Raw genomic sequence first — 24,802 nt, 5'->3', positions numbered from 1 at the left:
GATTCTTCATATGACCTGTGCAAAGCTGGGCAAGACCTTTCTTTAAAAATAGCTTCAAAATGAGTTTAAATCCGCTCCAGACAGACAAATTAATTAGTACACCGAGAATAAAGTCTTGTTGCAATTCAAGCTTCTATCACTGTTCTCTTTTTCCAAAGCTGCAAAGAATGGACCTTACCTCAATACTTCCTGCGGCGTCTAGTGTCTTCACAACTCTGGCCGGGGCTGTGACACTGCCTCGGCTCACCGGGGTTCCTGCATTGCAGTCAGTTATGGTCAGAATATCGACTTTTGCTCTCTGTCATCTCATCTAAAGCACGCGGAAAACGTGACTACAGCGTGGTGATAAACTTTTGATGCTTTTAACTAGACAATCGCACATGCAGCGTTCTAACGACCGGGATCAGTTGCCGCTCTCCTAAATACGCTAATACCCGCTGCCTTTTGTAACGGCTTGGCTCTATACTCATGCCTAAAGCTAATTTCTTAGCATTGCACAAGCATATTTTAGGAAAGTAATGAAAACAGACGTCTTTCACTTGAGACAGGAAAGTGGATCAAGCTCTTTGTCGTTCTACGACTGTCATCGGTTTTATAAACGCTATACGCCCCTGTGTGGAGTCATGCGCTTGGTTTGTTATTGGGAAGCGGACTGAGAAAGAGATCACCCGACAATCGTTTTGGTTAGTTCCCTTGCAAAAAAATATTAGGTGTCCTAAGCTGAACGCATGGTGCTCATTGGCGATGTCTTTTAGATAGTTCCGTGAGGTCTGTATTGATTCCTTTTTTATCAACTTGCAGTTTGCCACAAATTAATATTAATGAAATGAGGGGCTATTCAAATTTCACGAACCGCTCGAAACGCTTACAGGAGTATGGAATGGTCTACCGGTAGGTCATAAAGCTTTGGGAGGGTACACGTATCATTCTCACTTTTTTTTATAGAGAAACAACAACACTGTTCAATTTATTTGTGCTACACCCTTTTAAATATATAAAAAGAAGCACAAAATATGAACAAAATGTTAAGCATAAGGCTTGTTGTTAACTTCCGGAACAAGCAATATTGACACAAGAGACAGGAAAAGATTGACACAAAGAAGAATAAAAAATGCAATAAAAGAGAACAGAAAATCTGTCTTCTGCATCTCCTTGTACTCATATTTGCGCTCTTTTTATTTCTCTGATCATTCACCGACTGGCCCATCTTCACACCTTCTACACACCTTTATTTTTATATCTTTATTTTTCATCCGCCCACCTGCACGCAGCTCACCTTTGACACTGACATCGCCGACCACGCTGCCATTCTTTGCTCTGTCTACTCGGGTCACCTGCGATCAAGCACAAATTTGTCACAGCGAACACTTAATTGAAAACGATTAGGTGGACGTACGGGACGTGGGATTCCGCGCACAATGTCCGGGAACCGAAGTCGATTTAAAGTCGGGTGTATCCGATGCCTACGAATGGCCCTGCAGAAAAGAACACCACTCCTTCTCAGCGGAACATGCAGAGGTCTTCACACTAAAGAATTACTTATTTGAGCCTTTTCCGAGAAGTCGACTAAAGTTCACGACTAGGGTGAGTCAGGTCAATGGGGGAGGCGATAAGATTTATTTATTTATTTATTTATTCTGTTTATAATGTGCCCCCAAACAATTCGAGACCTTATTAGTGCAAGATAAGGTGACCGTCCGTAGATTGAATTTTATTAATTTCACCAGGCCGGTTCATGCAGCGCTAAATCAACTCTAATAACAGCGCTAATGCGGCGCTGACTTGAACGTAGCTTGGCACTGATGCTACTCTGTATTAGCGCTGTATTTCTAATACAGCGCGAATTTAGCCCTGTATCACCACGGTCAGTGGTGTTTCCAGTGCTAACTAATAGCGCCGAGTTAACGCTTACGTGCATATGTGAAAAGGTCTTAAGTTAGAGCGTAGCCGGCACTTCAAGTCGAAGAGGGCATCAAGCAGCCCTAAATGTGCAGCATCATGTCGCTTGTAGTTTTCGAGTGGTAGCTCCTAGTGGGACGACCATGTCATTCCACAAGATGGCCATATTCGTCTTTCTCCAAAACTCCCGGTAACGTCATCAGCTACGTCATTAACTACGTGATCGCTCTAAGCCGCCATTCAGCGCCACTGATTCCAGCCGGCACTGGGCCGACTCAGCACTAACTGCGACTGACTAACGTTTCTAAAAAAAATTGCGAGGACACCAAAGCACTTTCTAATGAGTTGTGAATGCGAAAGCATGAATATCATTCTTCCGCTCGCTTAATTTGTCTGCGGTGTAGTGGCGTGACGGCCACTTTGCGTTACTGCCGAGGTTGCAGCCGCCGCCGACATATATATGCCTCAGGCGCGGGCACGTTCATCGGCGCCGAAAGGAGCAGAAGCGGCCGCAGCCCCCCCAACACCCTCCGGAAACGCCTGACACGAGAGCGGCGGCCGAGCGCGCGCTCTCGTGAAGCGGCCGCCAATGGCTATCTAGGAGCCGTTTTGCTCAGCCAATGGGAGAATGGGCACTTATTTCGCGTTTTTTGCGGCTTCAGGCGCCACCGGCTTCACTCCATGGGATAGTTAATGGTTTCGCATTCAAAATAAGCTATTTAATCGAATGAAACAACGTCACATTACCTACCTAAGGACGAGCGCTGGTGATCGCGTCTTTAGTAGCCGGTGTAGTTCGTCCATTTCCAGTTGAAAGACCAAATCGGGGTCCGGAAGACGGCCTTCTTCTACCATCTTGCGACCAAGCTTTCTGAGCGCTAGCCGAAAGATGTGGATGCTCCGAACGACCAATGCCTGCACGCAGACATTCGCCCCGAAATATTCAAATTAAAACTATGTTTTCACGAATAGGACAAAATTGAATTACCGCCACTCGAGAACATTAGAGTACCGCTGTGGTGCTCTACGTGTGGAGGCTTGATGATCGCGAGGTCAAAAGCAGCCCCGCAAGTCAAGCTAACGAACGCAACGCGGCATTAGCGAGTTTTAGTAGACTGTGTTTTCCCCTCCACTACCCGGAACTCTACAGCCAAGGCCATCGGCGCGCAGGCGCACTGGCGGTTTCTTCATAGCGGAGGGCTAGCGGAGGGGGAAACACGGTCTACTAAAACTCCCTGTTATCGGAATGCGTGAAGCAGTGCACCCTAACACCTACCAAGAATGGGCGGATTGAGCGTTTTATTATACTATGCAGAGGCATTCTTCAGCTGTAAGTCTAAATATAATCACTTATTGTTCGTTCCATTTCTTGACTCTTTCTTTTCATTTATAACACAATTTCCAGATAATTAACTGGCCTTTGCCGTTCTGGCGCTGCTCGCAGCCTACAGATAGTACTAAGGTGATAGTGACACATGAGAAATGAAGCACACAAAATATTAGATGCTGTGATAAAATTTTGGCTCGGTCTAGTTCGTTCATATCATTTAAATTTAAAAAAGGCGAACCGCAACAAGGACGAAATAACAAGTATGTGCGACAAGGGAAGCGCTACTTACAACTGATTACAGAAAAAAAAAAACATTAAATTAGCCGATCTCTCGTTCGCCATATCGTCAAACATGTCAAGAGCAGAAAGAAATGATACGAGTGCATGTTGTGCCCTACAGGCACAAGGTGTCGCACAGTTTGAAAAAGGTAGCTGTTAGGCACAAATTAAATGTTGTATTTTCAGCCCCTTGCAAACTCTCCAGGATCTATTCGGCCATTTAAAAAAAAAAAGTGTGTCCCGTATTCCAAGGAAAATGTTACGAGGTACACGGAATATGCTACAAAAAGGGTCAATGATATTCCCTTGAGTTGCGGCCGTGTTTATAGTGGGCAGACGCGGCGTTGTTGTAATGAGGGCGATGGAGCACAGCATCCCTGTGCGTGTCCATTCGGGGGCCATTGTAATCGTTGCGGTTGCGAACCGCTTTTAAATACGACGAAGTTTCTAAGAGGATCGTATGAAAAGACGGAGACAGGAATCGTTGAAGCTCAACAGGCTTGAAAAGTATATGAGCAAGCCGTTTATTTTTCTGCTCAATAAGAAAATAGCTTTTTTTAGATGGCTTCATGTGAACCTGCCAATACGTTATCGGTTTATGGCTTACTTATCGGTATGGTGAACGACAAACTGCCAGAGTGAATATTTCTGCAATAAAATTAAAATAGATCCATCAGTGGATCTTTAAGCAATGCGTTATCATGATCCCAGGGAAACTCCAACGCCCCCAGGGCTGCCAACCCGAAGGACTTTTTTCAGATTAAGGTAATATTGAGGTCTCTGTGGGAATAAGGAAAATCTTTCTAGTTTAGGGAAATGTGGGGCACCATATATACCTGGAATTTTTATATGTCATTTTTTTCGACATAACATCGAATTTTAGCGGCTTTGGCGACATTTGGGTTATTCCCTCCAGCGGTCTGGCGGTTTGTTGTGCGACCATCTAGCAACACTGAGGAGCGCACAAACAACTTTTTTTAGCAAAAGAAGTTTTCATCACCCCCGTGAAAACTGCGCAGTAAGAAGCCAGCCAGGTCGAAGCTTGTCAAAGCTTCGCACAGCCTTCTCAAAAAAAAAAGAAAAAAAAAAAGCTTGAGCGCGAGGAGAAATACTGCGATGTTTGGAGATACAGAGTTTCCATCACTAATACTATTTCGTGGAGTGCCGTTCACGGAATGGTCCTTACTGTCTGTCGCGTGTCATCTGTTCAAGTTGAAGAACCATTGCTTCTGTTACACTTTTTTTTATTTGGACTGACTATTATAAAAAGCGCTAATAAAGTAATAGAAGCAGTACCATTTTCGGATGACGCGCATAATATCTAGTGCGTAAATAGAGTAGCCTTCGTGAGTTTGATTCTGCCGCGGTACTTCCCCTCGCCAGATTTCGTGTGGCTACTACGGTTTTGGCCCGATAAACTAATTTTTGCGGCACGCACGCGAGGCGTAAAGGCTGTACATCTTTCATCGTAAAAAATGAAAGTTATGCAGAAAACAACGAATATTTAGTATTATATTATTATTTATGCAAGCCAGGAAAATTTCAGCCGGAATAGAGAAAATAAAGGCGTCCGCTAGGTAAATTCTGACTTCCAGTGTTGGCAGCCCTGCACCCCCCCCCCCCCCCCCCCCCCTTTGGCAAGCGCTGACGCTGACCCCTTCACTTCTCCCTCTGACCTTTCTGTTTTGCATCCTCTATTATTGTGGAATTTATGGCATCGTTACGAAGTAAGTGTTAGCGTTTCCAAAAGAAGACGTGTGTGACGTTTCCCAAGGGTCGTGGTAACGCATTCCCTAGGAATCCACCAAAGGATCTTCCTTTAATTGTTTTGCGGCGAAGCGGGCTCGGCGAGCCTGCTTCGCCCCAGCCTGTGTCGCCCGCAGACCCGCTGCTGCTTGCTGCTTGCGCCGTATTCCGGCCAGCCGAGCTAGGCGCTGCTTCCGGCCCCCTGTCTCGTTCGCCCGCCTTGCACAGCAGAGGCATCCGCTGCCCGACGCTGTTGCAAGTTCCGACTAGCCCCAGCATCCGCGCGCTCATTGGCTTCCGCCCCTTGACGTCACTTCCCTCTCGCTTTTGTCGTTCCCTGCTTTCCTCCTCTCTACGCTACCCGCTTCCCTTTGTCTCTTTTATTCGCAGACGGACGGCATCAGTTTTTCGCTGTCATGTAGGTACTAAGGCTAAAGCATTAAAACTCAGAGAAGCGCCATTCCATGTCGTACATGTTTCTTGTTTCGTCCGTGTTTCCATTCGCGTTTTTGAACATTTTAAATTATGTGTCGTAATGTTCTTTTTTGTTCTGTAACTTTCAGCCTCGTCATTCACATTGATCATTGCGTGCTTCACGCAATACGTTAAATACATACTTTGACTTTTTCCCCCGCCACAAAGTAAAACCTTGTAAAATTAGTTTCATCAAATGACATTAATTGATCGACGAATCGGCTCGCGATCCTAATTGAGAGCGTCCCTCCTGTACCGCTTCACGCAAGGAGAGACCGATTTGATATTAGAAAGTTTCCATACGTAGGGGCCCCTATTCTAGAACTGCCCAATGTGAGTCAATGTAACTGACATTGAAGCTTACTGTTTGGCGGGGGACTACGTCTAGTTGAGCATATTGCAATAGCTTACTGTAGGGAAAGTTACAGCCTAAAACGTGCTTCAAAAATGTTACGATGGAAACGGCTGTGCAAAGCAGCTTGAATATTAACAGATGGAAAAAAACGAACCTTGCCGCCCTCTCGGTTTGCCACGGCGCGCTTCGTTTGCGGCACCAAGATCCGCAAGGCATGTCTGGAAGAGATAACATAACACAGCTCGCGACTCCCATGAAAGAAGTAGTGCATTTTGGCTTGTACTGACCTTCTCCAGAAGTTAAGTGGCGTAATCAACTCAGCAGGAGCTGACTCCTTCGTCGTAGTCTCCTCCCTCGAAGCTCCGTCCTACAGCATGAGGTAGAGATATGTGTGTAAGCATGTCTGTTAAGGAGACCATTCACATTAGTATGCCTAGAATTATTGGCGTTCAAAACGGCACGTCGGGGGCGGGAGAGATCCGTTCTGCTACGTAGGTTTAACGTAAAATCTTCAATTATTTCGGGGGTTTTCATGGAGATAACAAAAGTATTTCTTTCCCACTCTTAACAACGGGAAATAAATGTCAACCGAAGCGTACCAACGTGAGGGGGAGACTTATAAAGGTCTCCCTTTCACGGATATGCGAACATGTGTTGTCAGATGTAACCCAGACAACTCAAAAGAACACTACGATGGGAGCATAATGATAGTATTTTTGTAATAAAGCCGCATCTGCAACAGTTAATTTTTTTTATTGGTTTACTCGCATTAAGATATTTATGTTCCAAAAAAAACGGGACGTGACGCTTCAGTGAGACGCAATGCTGGCACGGCAGAAATGTTCATTTGAATCGGTACTGTGGATGCGTGAACAACGTAAAGCATGGTTTAAGGTATATATATATATAGAACACGGGCACTTCACACCATCGTACGTGGTCTCCAAGGAGGATATAAACGAACATATGCAGATAAATGCACCGTACTTAATCCAATGAATCAAAGAATCAAAGCTTTCAAGAACCCACCGAAAGCCAAAAAAACCGCTTCCGGCGGGTTCCTGAAAACTTTGATTCATTGGATTAAGTACGGTTCATTCATCTGCATATGTTCATTTATACATATATATATATATATATATATATATATATATATATATATATATATATATATATATATATATATATATATATATATATATTAGGTGTCAAGCGGTTAGGCCACACATCACGGCAAACGCTGTGCCGCGAACGACTATGTAAACTTCTATAGGCGCGTGCCCGAGTAGCCACAGCCGGCGAACGGCAAAACTCAGAAGAGAAAACGAAACATTACAAACAAGGTGCCTAGTTTCCGTGGAACACAGGTGCTCGATCTTTCTGCTTGAAGCTTTTGCTTTGACTTTGACGAACGCTGCCTTAAACAGCGCGCATGAGGCCTTTCTGCTTCAACTCGTTCATAAAACTATAAATGCCACCGTTGAGTCACAAAACTATGATCAACGACGAAGCAGTGGCTAAGCAACGCGCGTAGCAGCGCAAGTGCCAACTTGTACATGTGGCGCGCCCGGAAAACGTCTGTTCAAAAAAGAAAAAAGAGTTTTTTCAAAGAGAATCATGGGAACCTGGGCCCGCGGTAACATGCCATTAGCAGAATATCGTGGAGCCATCTGGTGGCACCGCTCGCAACCAAGGCGAGAAGAAGACATTCACTGTCAGCCACGGCGCGCGCGGTGTGCACACCGATATATATATCTTACACCGCGGACTAGAGCCGCCAAATGAACTACTCTTCGGAAGAAGGACAATTGTCCAAGTCGGTGCTTAAAGTCGTGGTTAATAGTTATCGCAAGCATCATCTCAAGCCGCAGTAAACAATTTGCTGTCCTTCAGAAATGTAAAAGCGGTCCGCGTAGGCCAAATCGATACCGCCGAAACTTCCTGGCGCTCTATTTCAAGCTGAGGAAGTCTCATTATTAGACAATAACTTGTCACAATAGCGCCCGCTCAGCGCTTAGCACCAAAATAGCGACGCCAACAGGAGAATCCGGTAATATTCACAGGGCAGTGAGGCTTGGTTTGACAGGTGGTGCCATCCTATAGAAAAATTTGTAAACTCTGAGACGGCCCACGACCGGAATCGTTGGACCCGATCTCGAGCTCTAATGGTCGATCTCCTCTCCGAGCTGTGACGCAGTGCTCGTGGCCAATCGCTTGGTGGCTATATCTTCATAAAGTTTCTCCCTTTGGCCACCAGCTGCGCGGAGTAGCAGTCGACCGAGGCGCCTCCTTTTCACTGCCATGGAGTAGTGGAGTGCCGATACCCTAAGCTTAGCTTATTAAAGCATGAAATGGTTTTAAACGGTAACCTCCAATCCCAAACTTTCGTCCGTCCGCCCGTTCGCCCCTCCGTCCATCCGTGCACTTCCCGCTAAATTCAGCGGGTAAATTGACATCACGCGAGCCATACGAATTCAGTTTCTCCGCTAAATTTAACGGGAACATTGATGCCACTTAACCTGATGCCGCGAGACCCACAGACCAATTCAGTTTCCCCGTTAAGTTTAGCGAGAAAATTGACGTCACATGGCCTATAGAGCAATTCAGTTCCTCCGCTTTATCTGGTGGGGAAATGATATCACGTGACCTGACATGAAAATATAATTTTACACCATTCAATTCTCCGGTAAATTTCAAGAGAAATATTTATTACACATAATGTGACGACGTGGCCAATACACCAATATAGTTTCCCGCTAATTTACCAGGGAATTTAACATCACGTGACCTATCTACCAATAATCTTTCCCGTACACTTTGGCGGGAAATAATTAAAATATGGGTTCAGCTTCACCCCTTGAAACGCCTGGTTAATGTTTTCTAAATAATTTAAAACCGTCGCCTTCTATACATGATCGGACTTAAACAATAAAGGTCGCTGTCGATATTTGGTTGCTCCACTCGCCCATTGCAGAGAAGATCAATGTTCCCAAAGTAAGACATTCATCAGCATACGCTTGACGAAATGTGTCCAGTCAATCGACCTTGTTTGGTAGGCTGATATCAGCGGTGAATGTAGCGAATGTTCAGCCACATTGGCGGGAGCAGGATATAAGCACAAGAAACACACAAAAAGCGTATACGCCCCAGAGCTCTAACATAGCCTCCTCTACAATCACAATGTTTGGCATTTCGACGACTGAGCAATAGAGTACCCGGACGCAGATTTGGAGCGCGAGGATCGGGGAGCACAGATCATCAAAGAGCCATTTCTCGGGGAACCTGAACGTCAGCGCTCAGCTTGTGCAGCGGCGAGGAACCGAAGACACACTTGTTCGCTCGGGAGAAGTGTGTTTCGGCGACTCGCCGCAGCAGGGCGCCAGTCACGTGGCTCTCCTCGCACCCGTTGTCTGCCGCTCTACCTTTTTCATTTCGGCGACCGCTTCTCGTGGCGATCTGCCACGCTGTGTTAGTATAGTATAGGAGGCTATGGCTTTGAACATTGGTGAAATACAGCCGGCCGGAAGATAGTGGTAATAGACGCGCGAATATTCGCTAGGTTTTTGTACCTCAAGTAGATCCGTAATCCAGTCCGCAGAAGAAGAATTCTGGCGCACTCTGTCCGCTATGGTTCTCCTGAGCACAGCATCAGAGCCTAGGCCTTAAGCGCTAGGTCTCGCTTTGGGCAACATCCACCTAAGATAATTAAAGCCCGTGTACTAGCGTTCCGAAGGCAACACAGTGAGATCGTGCTCAGGCACTAATCAGCAGCCAGCACTCGGCTGGGCACCGCGTCCAATCAATGCGTCGAAGGACAGTCGGCGTCGGGCTCAGACCCAAGTGCCGAGTTGGCGCCTTGCGTGTGTAGTGGCGCTACGTGGATAGAGGAGCTTCTTCACGGGTTCTGATTATTATTGCTGGTGTGGGCTTGGCTGAATCACAAGCCTCAAATAGAGGGAGAGGGGGAGGCAGATGTAAGACGTAATCGCTTGAAGAGAAGGATAGGCTTTTCATAAAAACGATTGGCAGCGACCTTTTCTTCGAAGTCCTATAATGCATGAAAAGCACCATAGAGCTTTAAATTTTCAATTTTACTGCTAAATTTAACGGGGAAACAGAATTGGAATATAGGTCATATGACGACAATTTTTCTGCTAGCTTTAGCGATGAAACTGAATTGGTTTGTAGGTCCCGTGACGTCACGTCACGTGTCATCAAATTTCCCGCAAATTTAGCGGGAAAACTGAATTCGTGCATAGTTTACGTGAAATCGATTTCTCCGCTAAACCCGGCAGGAAATGCACAACGGACAAAACAAATTTGCTTGTTGGGGGTGGGGGGGTAGCGTTAAAAAATGAATGCTTTAAAACACAATAGGACTAAACTCCCGTCATACTGATTTTAAAGGGACGCTTCAACGATATTTAAAATATACCCGTCGTGTTCAGAAATTGGCTCAATATGATCCCCAATACCCGTAAATGACAGTTGCATGTCTTTATTTTGAGCATGATGGCTGCATTTTTACTTATAAACCTTCCTCTCTGGCAAGCGCTCTTGAGCAGCCAGCGGATAGCACGTGGGATCCGGTGCAAACGTGATGTAACTTGCCTCGGTACGAGCAAAGCTGTGGCGCGAAGCTGATGTCGACAAAACGATTGCAAGCAGGGCATTTGGGCGGCGGAATGTCTCTGCTCGTGCGGGCAAGTGCGAGCAACTGCAAGCTCGAAAAAGGTAAGCTTACACACACTGCACATTCTTGTACGCATGGGGCACCAGTGAGGCTCCAGTTCTAGGCGAGACACGCATCGTCACTAGATGTCAATGCTCCCAGGCGGACATTAGAAACCAGGGTTTAGCGACATCTACCAAGTGCCATTTGCTAATCGTGTGTTTCGTTTTCAGATTACTTTTCGTGTTCTTTTCAACAATAGATTAAGGCGTCCGATGTGGTACTACTCCCTGGGACACGTATAAACCAGGAAATGAGTGCCCAAAATTTTGTTGTTGTAGTATTCCTTTAACGCAATAGCTTTACGGGCGACACATTGGAGATATTTTGAGCTCGTGGGCTGTCACTGCCACCGTCACCGCTATGGAAAGCCCTTCTCGCCCCTCTTGGCGCGAGGAGAGGAAAGTCGGAAGTTCTCGTCCGCTGTGCCCCGCAAAGAGAGCGAAGAGGGCAGTCCTGGCGTGCCGAGAAGAATGGCGCGACGAAGGGAGAATCTTCGTGCCGTCTGCTTCAAAATGTTGTTTCCGAACGTTCCTCTCCTATATACGAAATCTCACTTTGTTGGCAGTATCCAGTTGCTATGGGTAATGTTGAACGGTTATAGACACTACAACCGCGATTACCCTCTTATTCCACAGATAACTTGTGGTAGTCGTCACTGCCATCCACGACGCCAACCACGACGGCCATGAGAATAAACCACGCCGCGCCTCCGTCCTCAGTTACGTGACAGCGCCATTCCACCCGCATTGCGTGGCCGTGCTATTTTAACAAGCAACGAAGAGCAACACGTATGAGGAAGTTGTTTTCGCTACAACAAAATGTTGTCTTAAATTTGTATGCTGCTCCTCAACGCCATTCCCTTCCTGAAACCTAAACCATTACGCAGCCGGCACTCCAAAACATGACGGTACATGTAAAAAGCACCCAGTGGGTCTATATTCTATGAAGTGTTAATGGTACCAGGATGCTGAAGGTCAGAGCGCGCACTAACACACACGTCATGCACTCTAAGAAAAAAATGATGAAAAAAGTAGCAACCGGCTCATCTTCCTCCCTTTTACTGACGTGCCCCCAAGCGGTCACGAGAAACAGGGAGGAATGAAAACTTTTTCTCCTTCTCCTGGCAGACTAAAGAAAGCTTTCGCCCTCCCGACTCATCTTCTTTCGGTTTCGTTTTTCGAGCACGTCGAAAAACGATAAATGTTGTTGAGTTGATTGAGTTTCAGCGGCAGCGAAGGCCGCCTGTAATTCCGTCTTCTAGTCCAAATGTGCAGAAGATTTTGGTTGCATTGACATTTTTATCACTAATTTTATCAAACGAGCAAACGAAGCCGCTAGAAACAGCGAAGTTCCGGAGCAGTGCCGGCAGCGCTACGTACCCTATAGGTAAGATGGCCGTCTCCGGATGGCGGGACCCACGCCGAACTACAGTAGTGGAACCACGCGGAACTGCGTCGATGTTTTTGACGTTATGGAAATCGCAGGAACTGCGTCCAAGACAGGCAGGTTTTGCTACATGGGTGCCTTCCGTGCTGAGTGCGGTTCTGTTTTCCGATGCCGAGTACCAACCGGCGTTCAACGTGGTTCTGTATTTCTGCCTGTCAGCAACATAGCAGCAACATCGTGATGGCAGTGTTGTGGGTTGTGAACAGAAGACTGAAATTATCTTCGATGTGACCGTGTGTTCGCGTATCAGTGGTGTAACAACAAGATGAGATGACGTAAACTGTCGGGCATTGATGCCGCTGGTCGGGCCGTGCTCGGAGGGGGCGGGGTGTTCCAGGTTGTCATTTAGCTTTACATTAAAAAGTTTAAGACAACTTGAGGGATTAGGCACGTGCAATCGATCGACTTCCGGAAAGCCATGTTGGAACGCTGGCCTGAGCAGTAGCTACAGTGGCCAATGTGACTGTCAGTTGTCTCCTCACCGATAGCGATTGCGCTCTAGGGAAAGGACTGAACAATACAAAATTATGACGGAAAGTAGGTATATTTACAGTGTGGAATTTTAGCATTCAAAAAACAAATAGTAGGTAAAATCGAAAAAACAAAGCTATCCTTTATTTTGCTGTTTAAATATACCACTGTTCCTTGAGAAACTGCCCGTTAAGTGGCGCGCTGGGATGAGGGCTTGAAGTATTCGAGCTCGCCACGGCGTAGCTCCGTACACTTTACACCTGCCGCTAGTCGCGGCTTTGACTGCATTCAAGTTGATCGAAAAGCGGTTTTTCTGCCCGTGAAGCATCACTTCCAGCTGTGTGAATATCCTTTCTACAGGGATTAATTCAAGACGGCAATAGCAGCCAAATAGAAAAACAAACGCTACAATAGAAATGCAGGCTACGACGTGCCGTACGGGGAAACAAACTAATGCCTTCGAGACCGCATTGGAGCGGCTTGATTTTTTGGCATTAAAATAATTACGGCGTGATCGAGCGTTTACTTCTTAATAAGATTCTTCCCCTGAGCCATTCAAAATTCTCTCAGAGGTATGACACTGCTGGAAAGAAATAAACATGCTGGGAATATTTTTTATAACTTAGGGAGTCACCGAGAAATGCCGTACGTTCAAAACGACCAGTATAAAAGACGGAAACAGATAGCTCGGGTGTAGTGTTCGGGGTGGTCTGCCGTTGTAGTTATGTTTGTATGTGCCATGTACGTGTATGCGCTCAATGTAAGTTCACCTGATGCCTCTAGTATGCGTAATGTGTCGAGGTGTGTGTATAGCAGATGTCGCAGAGGTTCCCGAAGATCTTGATGTGTAATGGGGGCCTGAAGAAATAAAAATATTTTTGTTGGGCATGAATTGGGCGGTACCTATAGGTACCGCCCAATAGGTAGGTAGCGCTATAGGTAGCGCCACCTAGCCTAGCTGCTTGCAATTACTCTGCTGGACCCTGCCATTTGGTGGCAAGCGATTTAACCTTCTTTCACGCGACGCGATCAACAGCGGCTTCGAGTTCGTTCTTTTGAGAGCGACTTTTGGTTTCACGGATTGGTTTTCCATTCCTCCGTGCTGTGCGGTTGACGAAGGAATTGGGACTCGAGGAACAGCAAAAGTAAGACGCAAAGGGCGCGAAGTAACTGGGTATCGGTTGTCTCCGTTTAACATCGCAGTGCTGTCGACGAGAAGACTGAGTAACTGCTTTCGAAACAGAAGTTTCTGTACCTTCGGGGTGAATCTGGCTTCGGAAATAAACACAGCCCGCGGAAAGCTCGTGTTACGCTTTTATTTGCTGCTCCTCTCGTACAGTACAAGAGACTTAGCGTCCTTGTTAAGCCTCACTGAGCTCGATTTCCTCGATCAGGGCCGCCATAATGAGATGCAGGCGACGGAGGAACTATTTGCTCCCCTGCTTCATGGACGAAAGTTTCTCCTTTTCTAAAGGAACATAGGTTACAAGACCGTTCCTCCCCTTAGGGAGGACTAGCGATACCCTTTTCTCTAAGAGTGTGGTAAAAAGTGTGAATTAATTCCATAAAATCATATTGTAACCGTCGAAGTCAGCGTCGCGAAGCGATTTTCAACCGAAGCTTGGGATTTTTGATGCTCTGGGAATATACAGTGGCTTTAGTGGGGCCAACTCACCTGTAAGATCTTGATCAAGGGCTCAGGATCCAGCTCCCACGTCAGGGTCAGCACATCAAACTAAATCGAAGATTCAAGCATATTAGTCTTTTTAAACTTAAGAAACGTGGCAAGCCCGAGTTTACTTAAAGAGCCACTGAAAATCAGAAATTTTTTTTAAAACAGCCTGGATGGGACACGCGTGTCAAATAAATGCATTTAACGCGCAAAAAAAAAATGTTAGAGCAATATTGACGGCGCGAAACGCAATTTAGTCGCTATCACTTCCTTTCGACATTTCATCCGCGTGGAGGAGAGCTGTGGCAATGAGAATCTGTAACCATCACGTTGAAGTGGAGAGACTGTATGACCATCTCGTTGAGGTGGAAAGAGTGTATGACCATTCCGTGAAGTCATGGACTTTGCGCGCAGAATTCAGACGCAACTAAAATAAACCCTGGGCCGTCAATATTTCTCTAAAAAACTTTTTTTTCGATTATCGTGCATTTCACGACACGCCTGTCCTAACCAAACACTTCATAAAAAATTTTTTTTCTTCTTTTTAGTAGGAGATTGCTATTCCATGGTGCCTGGGGTGCGTCTCCGACTGGTTTGTTAAGCGTCCTATTTCGCCCCACATCAGAAGTGGGGCAACAAATGACATCATTAAAGCCGGAGTGTCAAGCGAGGCTCGGAGATACTTGAATGCGATCGATGCATTCCCCTCCTCTTCGCTCCTTGTATGGACAACGTGACCCATAAACTATAAAGTCCTAATAAAGCATTGTGAAGCACTCCCAAATTTAGGTGCACCCTTCGGACGTCAAGACAGCGGTGACAACAGCGTTCACTTGACTTGTTCCGAAGAACTTTTAGAACCAACCACCAGGAACTCGACAATTCGTATACCATTACACAGCTGCTTCAGTGCGATATATCGTTGTAATTTCAGAGTGTCGCCAATGAATCAGCGGTGAACGACGTCAGTTCCACCCGACAAATTCTTTATTTCCTCGCGATTTATGTCTCAATTTGCTATGTGTCGAAAGCGCAGGTTGCTTATTGTCAGAGTGCGAGTTACCTGACGCAAGGGGAGCCAGATATGTGAAGTCTACATTCAAAGTTAATACTACACGAAGGTATATTGATAAAAAAAAACACATTTTAGTCTTATTTAATGCACGTTTGCCGTCGACGCTGATCGGTGATGCCCCTTCTGGTGCTTGTAGCATGTCGCATGAGTCCCTGACGCTACTCGCCTCCAAAGAGGTGTGGATCTCTGTTTTAGAGTTTCAAAACCCTAGGTCACAAAACCGGGTTTCTCCTAAATATTTAACCAATCGCATAACCAGTATTCCAATGACGCAAAAGTTAGCAATACCTTAAACACTCATTCTTTGTGTCTCTACATGTATCTCCAATGTCAAACTGGCCTAAAAAGCATTGTAGATAACTCTAGCCCACCTCTTTGATGGACCTGTGGCCGTGGTTCTTGATAAGGTCTCGGTACAGCCGGCTGGGTTCCTCTTCGCTCTTTTCTAGGTAGGCACGGGCATCCTAGAAAAACGGTGTTTCTGATACCAGTTCCTGAGGTGATCTCCGTCTACTTCTAACTCACCTGAATGCTTAGCTTTCCAAAGTCTGGTCGGAATTTTCGCAGGACACTGGAGAGTTCCTGTTGAAATGGTCAGTTCTAACTATAGAGAGTTTTGAATGCCGAGGTTCGTTCTAAAGTAGGCCAGAAAAATATATCCTTGAACGGGGAAATCTTAAATTTTCACCGAAATTTTATTTTAGTGGTGAATTTTACCCTTTGAAATTTCAAGTTGTAGCACTCTTTCTGTGAAAAACGAGACCAACAAACTTTCCAGTTACTATGGTCAACGGTAGACGACGATGTAGACGAACGAGTTAGCGAGGGTGGTGCTTGCGGCGACATTAACCGATGGGCGCAGCGAGCGCATGACGCGTTAGTCGAAAGTAGATGTTGCGGGCATCCGCTCGTTGCGCCTATGTTGAGATGGCACCACAAGCACAAACCTCACAAACTCGGTCCTCTGCATCCTCGTCCTCCATTAACCATGAATATTTGGTTTAATTTATCCCAGAATGGAGTTTAGTACTTAAAAATTTTCCAAGGAAGAATTTGTGATTTTCCGGCCGATTTTAGAGCAATCCTGAACAACAAAAACGCCCTATATATTCAACTAACAAAAACAGGCAGAAATCGCTTACCTTTAGCCTGGACGGAACTTCGGCGCTCTCTACTTGTTCGCACTTGGACAGAAGTGTAGCCACATCGGCGAACACTTCGGGCGTAAGGTCTGCAGAAGATGAAACAATTCCGTAAGGAAACTTTGTCATGGTTCACAACTGTCTGAAGCGCAGTGTTGCCAAAGCACCTAAGACTCTTTCCATACAAGTACTGCGTCATAAACTTTATATAGTAAAAATTTTGTTAAGAAACAACTCTTTATTAAAACTATTTGAAAGCACTGCTGAAATATTACAATGTAGGAAAATAGATGAGTTTTTGGCAACTATTGAGCAAACGGATACTCCAAACTATAAAATTGTTTTCATCTACGTTTTTCTTTACACGCTGCTGTACACAGCATATTCCAAGGCCGTGCATTTTTATACTGTTTCCTTTCAGACAAGTGGCATGTGAAATTATAACACTTTCTTTTGAGATAGCAATATTGGGCGTATTGAACCTCAGGGTGCCAATACAACGTAGTGGTTACGTAAACGTTCATATTTATCACTATAAGTAAACATTTTATTACAATAATTAGAATCAGGGGTTCGTAATTTCTCATTAGAGCAGGAAGTTGCAGTTCTTATACTTTAGAAAACGAAATATGAAAATAAAATTTCATTTATCAAGTAATTTGCTACATTCTCCGTCCGCCAGCTGAGGGCAATATGATCCATTAGAAAGTTTTGAATCATGAGCCAGGCTTTTACGAAAGTGGATTCCCTGGGGTTCCTGTCCAGTAACTTTATTGTAATTCAAAAATCTTTTCCGTCACACATTAGTCAATCGTTTCCTTGCTTTGTACAAGGTGGTTCCACAAAACTCAATTTCCCTTCCTGTACGCCTCGTTTCACCATGTTAATGAACAGCCTCCTCCACTTCCCCCATTCATTTGCATGCAGACACTTAATTATTGGCGTAGCTTTTGGTGTTGATGCAAAGCACGAGAATGGTAAACGACTCCGTCGACCACAAAACTCAGTCAGTATGTACGGGCCATATATAGATACCATAAACCCGTACTTCCTTCGTTTTTTTTTTTTTGTTTTTTTTTTCCAAGTTGTTTTGGCGGGATTTACTAGGGCGATCATCGGCACCAACAGGTTGACTTCTCGATAGACGGCTAGTCGAAAGCCCGAATAAAGACCGGTATGTATAAAAATGAGTGCCAGCCGATACTTTTTTCTTCTCGGCAATCCTGGCTGTCTGAGTCGATCACTACGCAAAACAACTCGGGCGGGCTTGAAAACATTGCCTCCGAGCATAAAATGACATGAAGGTAAAGTTCATCAACAAGGCAAGATTTTGAGCCGACAAGATTTTGAGCCGGAAATACGTCACGTGAAACCACGTTTTACATAAACGCGCAGCTCAGACGTCACGCTGCAGCGGTGGCGTTGCTGCCGGTACAGCGCATGCGCAGATGCATCGCTTCGCGAAAATCTGGTTTCTAAGCATACGTAGTGCCTCCAGCTGGAATGGGTAAACTTTGACTTGTTTGGGAACAGTGTGCTGGTCTATAGCCTAGCGGAACGTTGAGCACTAAAGGAGGTTTATGGTTCATCTGAGATGAGCAAATTTCTAAGAAGCATTGCGTTGTAAGGCTACTTAATTTCCTTACCTCCGTGAAAACTTCCGATGGTCAGCAGGACCATTAGATTGTAGAAGGAAGACAACATCGAGCAAATCAAAAGGTTCAGGATGACCTGTAAATAAGTTCCATAGTGCAATGGGTTCCCCAAGAGTTCTCCATTCTGCACGTACCTCGGGTGGGAGCACAAATGTCCGTGAAATGATGTCATACATCTCCTGCGCAGTATGTTCCTCCTTCAAAGGAATCTCGAAGTTCTTTATGGACTCCTGAGCGACCTTCATGTAATCCCCCTTTTTAAGCTGGGCCTGAGAGCACGAAAAAAAGCACTTTGATTAAGTCACTTAGGCAAAGTATACTTCGATAATTGTGATTCTTCACAGTCGAAAGTTCGCTCAAGAGTAACCGTTATCTTTTTTTTTTCTTTATGGAGGGCGCGCTTTTTGTAGTAAACGTTTCTTCCTCTAGGTGCGCTTTCTAGGGACCCATCTGCATTAGTCTAGCAGTCGATGTTCCTGTGAAATGCTGCGTTCGCCTTCAATAGATTGTTTTTGTAAACTCTTTAACAGTTTTTGTCCATTTTGGGATGGCTGGTTTATACAAACAACATACGGCAGTAAAATTGCTTTTTCCCGTTAAAAGAAAGGCACCGAAAACAATTTCTATACATTTGAAGGCTTGCAGGGAATCTTTTCTGAGTAAAATCGCAAACTTAAGTATGGTTTTCCCGTTTTAAAGAAGGCGAATTCTTACTTGACGACCAACTTAGTTTCGGGCGTTCTAAGATCATTCAAGAAGAAGAAAATATGGTAAGAATTTGTCAAGCCAGCTTCGAAACCATAGTCAAAAGATTCATAAACTTGTGGAGTTGATTGTAGTATTTCATTGTTTCCTTGATCAATATACGCTTGATTGCAACTTCGAGGAACACTAACTGGCGGTGTAGGGAAACTAATTTGGGCCGTTCATTCTATAGTGTTAAACCCAAATGTAGGTAGTCTCCAACAATATGAAAGACCGATTCGACGAGGCAATTAGTGGCTGCTTTACTGAACTCGCTTTGGCTAATCCTACATTGCTCAAGGAAAGAATATGAGCGCACCTTGGTTCTATTCTCATTCTAAACATTTAGTGTCTTTGGTCAAAGCGTGTTTAGCGCCACGGTATCTGATAAGCGACTCCGACTGGTGTGTTCAGCGCGCTATATCCCGCCCATACACCAAAACTAGTCCGGAAGTCGCACAAAATGACGTCACAGAAGCCAGAGTCTCGTGCTCTAGAATGCCGCGACCATGGCGGTTGGTCGTGAAAGTTCCGAAAAAAAAAAAAACACCAGCAATCACGAATGTCGCTGACGCTACGGGGTCCCAAGTACTGGCTATCGGAGCTCCTTCTATGAAGTGTCAAGCTGGAAAGCTACCTATTGCAGAAAAAGCATCTGCAACATCGACCACCACTGCTGTCACGCCACCAGGATCGCGGCCAGCGGCAGCATGACACTCGTATGACGTCATCAAGCGAGAATCGAGACACCCCAATTCCGGAACCGGTAAACACGCCAGTCGGAGATTCATTTTAAGCACCATAGCACCGCTGCATAAACCGCGTCCTCCAATCGATATCTTATATTGAGAGAGACTATACCTATATCCAATGCCGTACAGCACCATCCAGCCAAAATCTCCTAAATAACAAAGCCGTTGTGCAGAATAATCGGCGTCACCATAAGAACGCCAAAAACTTGAAGAGAGAAGCTGTGTCAACATTCTGCTCGAACGCGTGTTCTCACTGACTAAATACCAGTTTGAGTCGAACTTTACGCAGCACTGGTGTTCAATCGATGTCCTGCAAAGGCCTTGTTTGGGTAAGGCCGAAAATGCATTGCTTCGGATTTCTTTCCTAGGAGGTGTTGATCCAGTTTCGGAAATGGGGGAGGGGCAGATAATGTAGGTCAAACAAAGGTCAAAGACACTTCATTTCGGTGTTGCATTTATGCTTTCTACGTATACAACTAGAAGAAAGAAGGAGTGAACGGTTGCAGCGGTTACGCACCCAGACGAGAAAGATCACACGTCGTAGGGGATCCGTTCTCAGTGGGCGTCCGTGCCTCTCAAGGAATTTGGCGACAACGTCGTCGGATTCAAAACACCGTCCCAGCGTTCCAAAAAACAGCCCTTTGGTGAGAAGGTCCTTTTTCTCTGAATGCTGGAACATGCCCTGGAATGCGAACACCGAAAGTTTTCTGCAATCTCAAAACCGAGGGGTCAAACAAACGAAATAAAATTATTTCCGGTCGCTATACTTACGTCGATGAGGCTCATCATGTAATTCCTGCTGACGATGACGCTGGAAGGCCTGAAGTACACGGACTTGGGACAGAGCGTTGAGATCCTGGCTTTACGGACACGCTCCTGCGAAAACCAAGGGCCCGAGGCAAATTACTTCTCAAGAAACAGAACGGCTGCCGATGTGTACCCTGGAGGTTTCTTCGGGGGTCTAGAGTCATCAACAGGATCAGAACGGAAGAGCGTTTCTTTCGTGTGCTCGACCTTCAGCAAGCGTTCGTTAATTGCCTTCATTCGTGCTTTGGCTGCGCCTGCGCATTAGAGGATCAAGTGACGCCGAATTGTTATCCAAGGTAGAAAGTTCGCGCTAGCGGTGGGAAATGTGAAACTCCTCTCTGCTATTCTAGTTCTGTCGCTGATTGCGCATGTGCTCTTTGCTTGTCAATGGCTGCCGTTGTGGCTGCATATTGGTTATTTTTCTTCCGAGCGTGAAAGGATTCGCAAATCTGCACCTCATAGCCGACAACTACAGGGTGATTCAAGGAGAGGCCAGGCTCTTTAAATCAACCGGAAAATTCGGTTTCTTAACATATCGCTCTACCGCTTTGTGCAGCGTTGCCCACAGAGGATGTTTTGTTGTTTTTTTTTTTTTGTAAAATTTGCAAAGAGCGAACTTACCTCAGGAAAAAGTAAAGAAATAAAAAGGCTTAGCCCCTATGGAAACACAGCGACGCCACCGGCCTTCAAACAACACGGCGCCGTTTCGCACGGGAGACAAGAGATGGCGCAACGAACGCCGCCAACGAACAAGCATACGGCGCCGAGAGCCGGCGTCTTTAGCAGACGATCTTTTCGACTCAAAAGCGGCGCGCGTTCCGCAGGCGGCGACAGTTGCAGAAACAAAAACAGGCGCAGTAACAACAAGGAACTGCAGTTGCTTGTCAGCTGAAGACGCCGGCTCTTGGCGTCGTATGCTCGTTCGTTGGCGGCAGTTGGCGTCGCGACCGCTTGCGCCATCTCTTGTCTCCCGTGCGAAACGGCGCCGTATTGTTTGAAGAGCGATGGCTTCGCTGCGTTTCCATAAGAGCTAAGCCTTTTTCTTTCTTCACTTTTTCCTCAGGTAAGCTCGCTCTTCGCAAATTTTACAAGAAAAAAATGCACCATCTGTGGGCAACGCTGCAGAAAGTCGTAGCAAGATAGGATACGAAACCGAATTTTGCGGTCGATTTAAAGAGCATGGTCTCTCCTTGAATCACCCAGTATTGTCGCTTTCCCCACTTGTGTGGTCGCTTGTAACCTTGCTTTGGCCACAGCTTTCAAACAATACAGACGTGAATTTAGATGCATTTCGTGGCTCCGACATCTCCAGCCTTATTGAGTTAGGTATAAATCATATGAGCATTTTGCTCAGACTTGATTGAAGACCCTACAAATCATAGTAGCAACGTCGGGAAAGGTAACGGTGGGAAAAAAAGTAAGCACGTCCATCACAGATTCGTTGCATGTAATCTTTCACAGAAGTTGGCAGAGTTGTTATCTTTAGACATTTTGTTTCTCGACATGATTGTCAGCGGATTTGTTGGTTTTCATTTTTGTGGTTTTTGAACAGCTTACACGTGCAATGCCTCCTAAATAATTATCGCATCTAACATACCGGTTGAAAGAACAACGTGAAGCGCGGACCACTTACCCTCACCCCCCAAAAGACCATGTCTAGACAACAATCCTCCCTCGTCAAGCAAGCCCAGAACAACTCTCTTCCATCAGACCACAACTTCCACCACATTTAAAAAAGACCCGACTCCCCCACCTGTCCAAAATGCGAAGAATACCCCTCCATCCCTCACACCTCCTGGTCTTGTAACCCACCCACCCTTTCCCCAACCCTCGCACAGATAATTTTTTTTGAGGAATGGCTGGCTCCACCCACAGGCACCGACATACCCACCGCTCTAGAAACACTAATTAATCACTCCGGTCCCCCTGCGGAATCCATCCGCGAGACGTGGGCCAGACGGCCGTCGGACCAGGACCGTAGGCCCCTATACAAAATAACGTTTTGCTTGCTTGCTTACCGGAGCAAAATGGGCATTGTACTCAACCCCCTATAAGGCGATGAGCAATAGCTGTTTTAGAGGGCACCTCTTATGCGCCCATTTCCGGGTTGAGCGGCGTCGCCGTCTCCGTCGCCGTCGGCGTAACCGCACGTTGCATTATGAGACGTTTCCCATAATGATGTCACACTCCATGACGTCAGAATGACGTCAAATTTCCCGCTAATCTTGGCAGGAAATTTTTCCGCTAAATTTAGCGGGGAAATATAACGGGAAAATTTTACCCTCATGACGTCACAGGTGACGCCACTCAACTCGATCAAATATTTCCGCTAAATTTAGTGAAAACATTTCCCGCTAAATTTAGGGTGAAAATGTTGCCCTCATGACGCCACAGATGACGTCAAGTGTGACGTCAAGTAAACGAATGGGATGTCACGTGAAATTTAGCGGAAAAACTTTTTCCTCTGAATTTAACAGAAAAATGTCCCCCCTAAATTTACCGGGGAAATTAACGTCACGTGACCTCAACGCCTATTCAGTTTCCCCGCTAAATGGGAAAGGAGCACGAGACGAGGAGGGGGAGAAGGTGCATATCCTCCCCTCCGTACCCTCCCCTCCTCTTCCTCAAGTGCTGCGCTTTGATTCGGCGTTACAGAGAATTGTAAACGCCCTTCAATTTTGTGTTTGTTTTTAAAATATTTTACCTGTTTTTTGTTGCAAACAAAATAAAAGAATGGCTAAGCATAGTGTAACACCTAAGGCTGTGGTGGGGGAAATTAAGAAACATTTAAGTCAAATTCTCAGCTCTTGGTTATGTCTCAGGTCTTATATTATGAATAATTACCAAGATCTCGCTCGCACACTCACTGTTATTAAGATAATAGTGCTTGAAATGTTAAATTATCCCACTTCCAATCAAGACGATTTTCATTTATTTTTTATAAGAAAATGTTTTAGATTAATTTTAGGCGTCTCGGGCCTACTGTTCAAAGTTCCAAACCTTCATTTCTGTGCGCAAAAACCTAGTACAAAATTTGCAAACTCCCACCTCGTAAAATATTTACTTGTTTAAGGAGGTACTGCAGGTCTCATTCGATTTATTAATAAACTTTCAGGAGACTCAGTTCTCTCTTTAAAGTAGTCATCAGTACAAAAGTTATCTAATAGGCATTTTAATGTTTATGATAATAATAAAATTAAGCAGAAGAAGAAAAGAAGAAGAAGAAGAAGAAGAGGAGGGCGAAGCAGACGAAAAAAGAAGAAATTATAATATTAATAGGGAAAAACATATTTAAAAACGTATAATAAAGGCAAACCGAAAACCAGCATTACTAAGAATATAAAAAAAAATTATATTCAACGTATATTAAATATACAAACAATTGACACACGAGATATAATACTTATACAAAGCGATTACAAAAAAATAAACTTAAAAAAATACCAGACGACAAAGCATGCAACAATAAAAATGCGGAAACACTGCGCGGCCGGCGGGAACCGCTTTACGAGGAGAAATGCGCAGTGGAGTTGTTTTCAGTAAGCCTCTGCATGCGCATGCGAACACCCTATCCCCTGATCCTTGCTTCCCGCCGCCGCCGTATTTGGAAGGCAGCGTCCCCCACAAACAAATTGAGGGACTTTAGAAAGGGGTAAAGCCACTGGTCATGCAAGCAGCATAAAATATGCCAGTGCTCGAAGCCCGTGGCTCGTGCGGATCTTGAAAGCAAGTGACGGCGGAGAGCTGAAATCAGGGCATTTGCAAGCAAATGGCGACATAGGACAGGCTCATTTCTTGCATTTTCCCGCAAAAACAAAATGGTTAGCAGTACATGTGACAAACGGCAAGCGTGAATTTTACCATTGGGTTTTAGCAGAAAAAAAGAACAATTCATCCGTGCCACCAATTGAGGAACACCTACCATGAAAACAATGTTGAAGGAATGCAAGAAGAGCTCCAACCCCAAAGCGCTTATGGCCCCTGGGAGCACCTCCCTGCATGTAGTAAACACAATAGCTCAGGCACGCGGAGTCGACAAACGTTTTAACGGAAGGTGGTCAACTCACCCTACGTTTGCCCTGGTGTAAAACTCATCCTCCGAAGACAATCCGTTGTCCAGGTTGTGCTCCACTTCGAAGTCTGTCTGACGATGGAGCGATGTGATTGGACGTGCCTGCAAGCGGACCCGAATCATAGCTAAATGCTAGTTCACACATTTG

At 45.4% G+C, this 24,802-nt stretch overlaps 1 protein-coding gene across 1 annotated transcript in view; it reads right to left on the bottom strand.

The window, feature by feature from the left end:
* Window positions 1-24,802, bottom strand: part of LOC120843974 (putative phosphoenolpyruvate synthase) — a 110,272-nt gene that overhangs the window by 7,607 nt on the left and 77,863 nt on the right. The window contains exons 22-37 of the mRNA XM_040215506.3: window positions 24,650-24,756; window positions 24,505-24,577; window positions 20,547-20,651; window positions 20,293-20,457; window positions 18,414-18,548; window positions 18,271-18,355; window positions 16,625-16,713; window positions 16,008-16,064; window positions 15,854-15,946; window positions 14,411-14,470; window positions 6,371-6,450; window positions 6,238-6,301; window positions 2,651-2,814; window positions 1,397-1,475; window positions 1,277-1,334; window positions 179-255 (exon numbers count right to left, since the gene is read on the bottom strand). Of these exons, the coding sequence (XP_040071440.1) occupies window positions 179-255; window positions 1,277-1,334; window positions 1,397-1,475; window positions 2,651-2,814; window positions 6,238-6,301; window positions 6,371-6,450; window positions 14,411-14,470; window positions 15,854-15,946; window positions 16,008-16,064; window positions 16,625-16,713; window positions 18,271-18,355; window positions 18,414-18,548; window positions 20,293-20,457; window positions 20,547-20,651; window positions 24,505-24,577; window positions 24,650-24,756 (1,491 nt within the window). The remainder of the gene's footprint in view (window positions 1-178; window positions 256-1,276; window positions 1,335-1,396; window positions 1,476-2,650; window positions 2,815-6,237; window positions 6,302-6,370; window positions 6,451-14,410; window positions 14,471-15,853; window positions 15,947-16,007; window positions 16,065-16,624; window positions 16,714-18,270; window positions 18,356-18,413; window positions 18,549-20,292; window positions 20,458-20,546; window positions 20,652-24,504; window positions 24,578-24,649; window positions 24,757-24,802) is intronic.

This window comes from Ixodes scapularis, unplaced genomic scaffold (assembly GCF_016920785.2).
Source record: "Ixodes scapularis isolate PalLabHiFi unplaced genomic scaffold, ASM1692078v2 PGA_scaffold8__174_contigs__length_109621045, whole genome shotgun sequence".
In the NCBI taxonomy this organism is placed as follows: domain Eukaryota; kingdom Metazoa; phylum Arthropoda; class Arachnida; order Ixodida; family Ixodidae; genus Ixodes; species Ixodes scapularis.
This window is presented reverse-complemented; position numbering and strand designations above follow the sequence as displayed.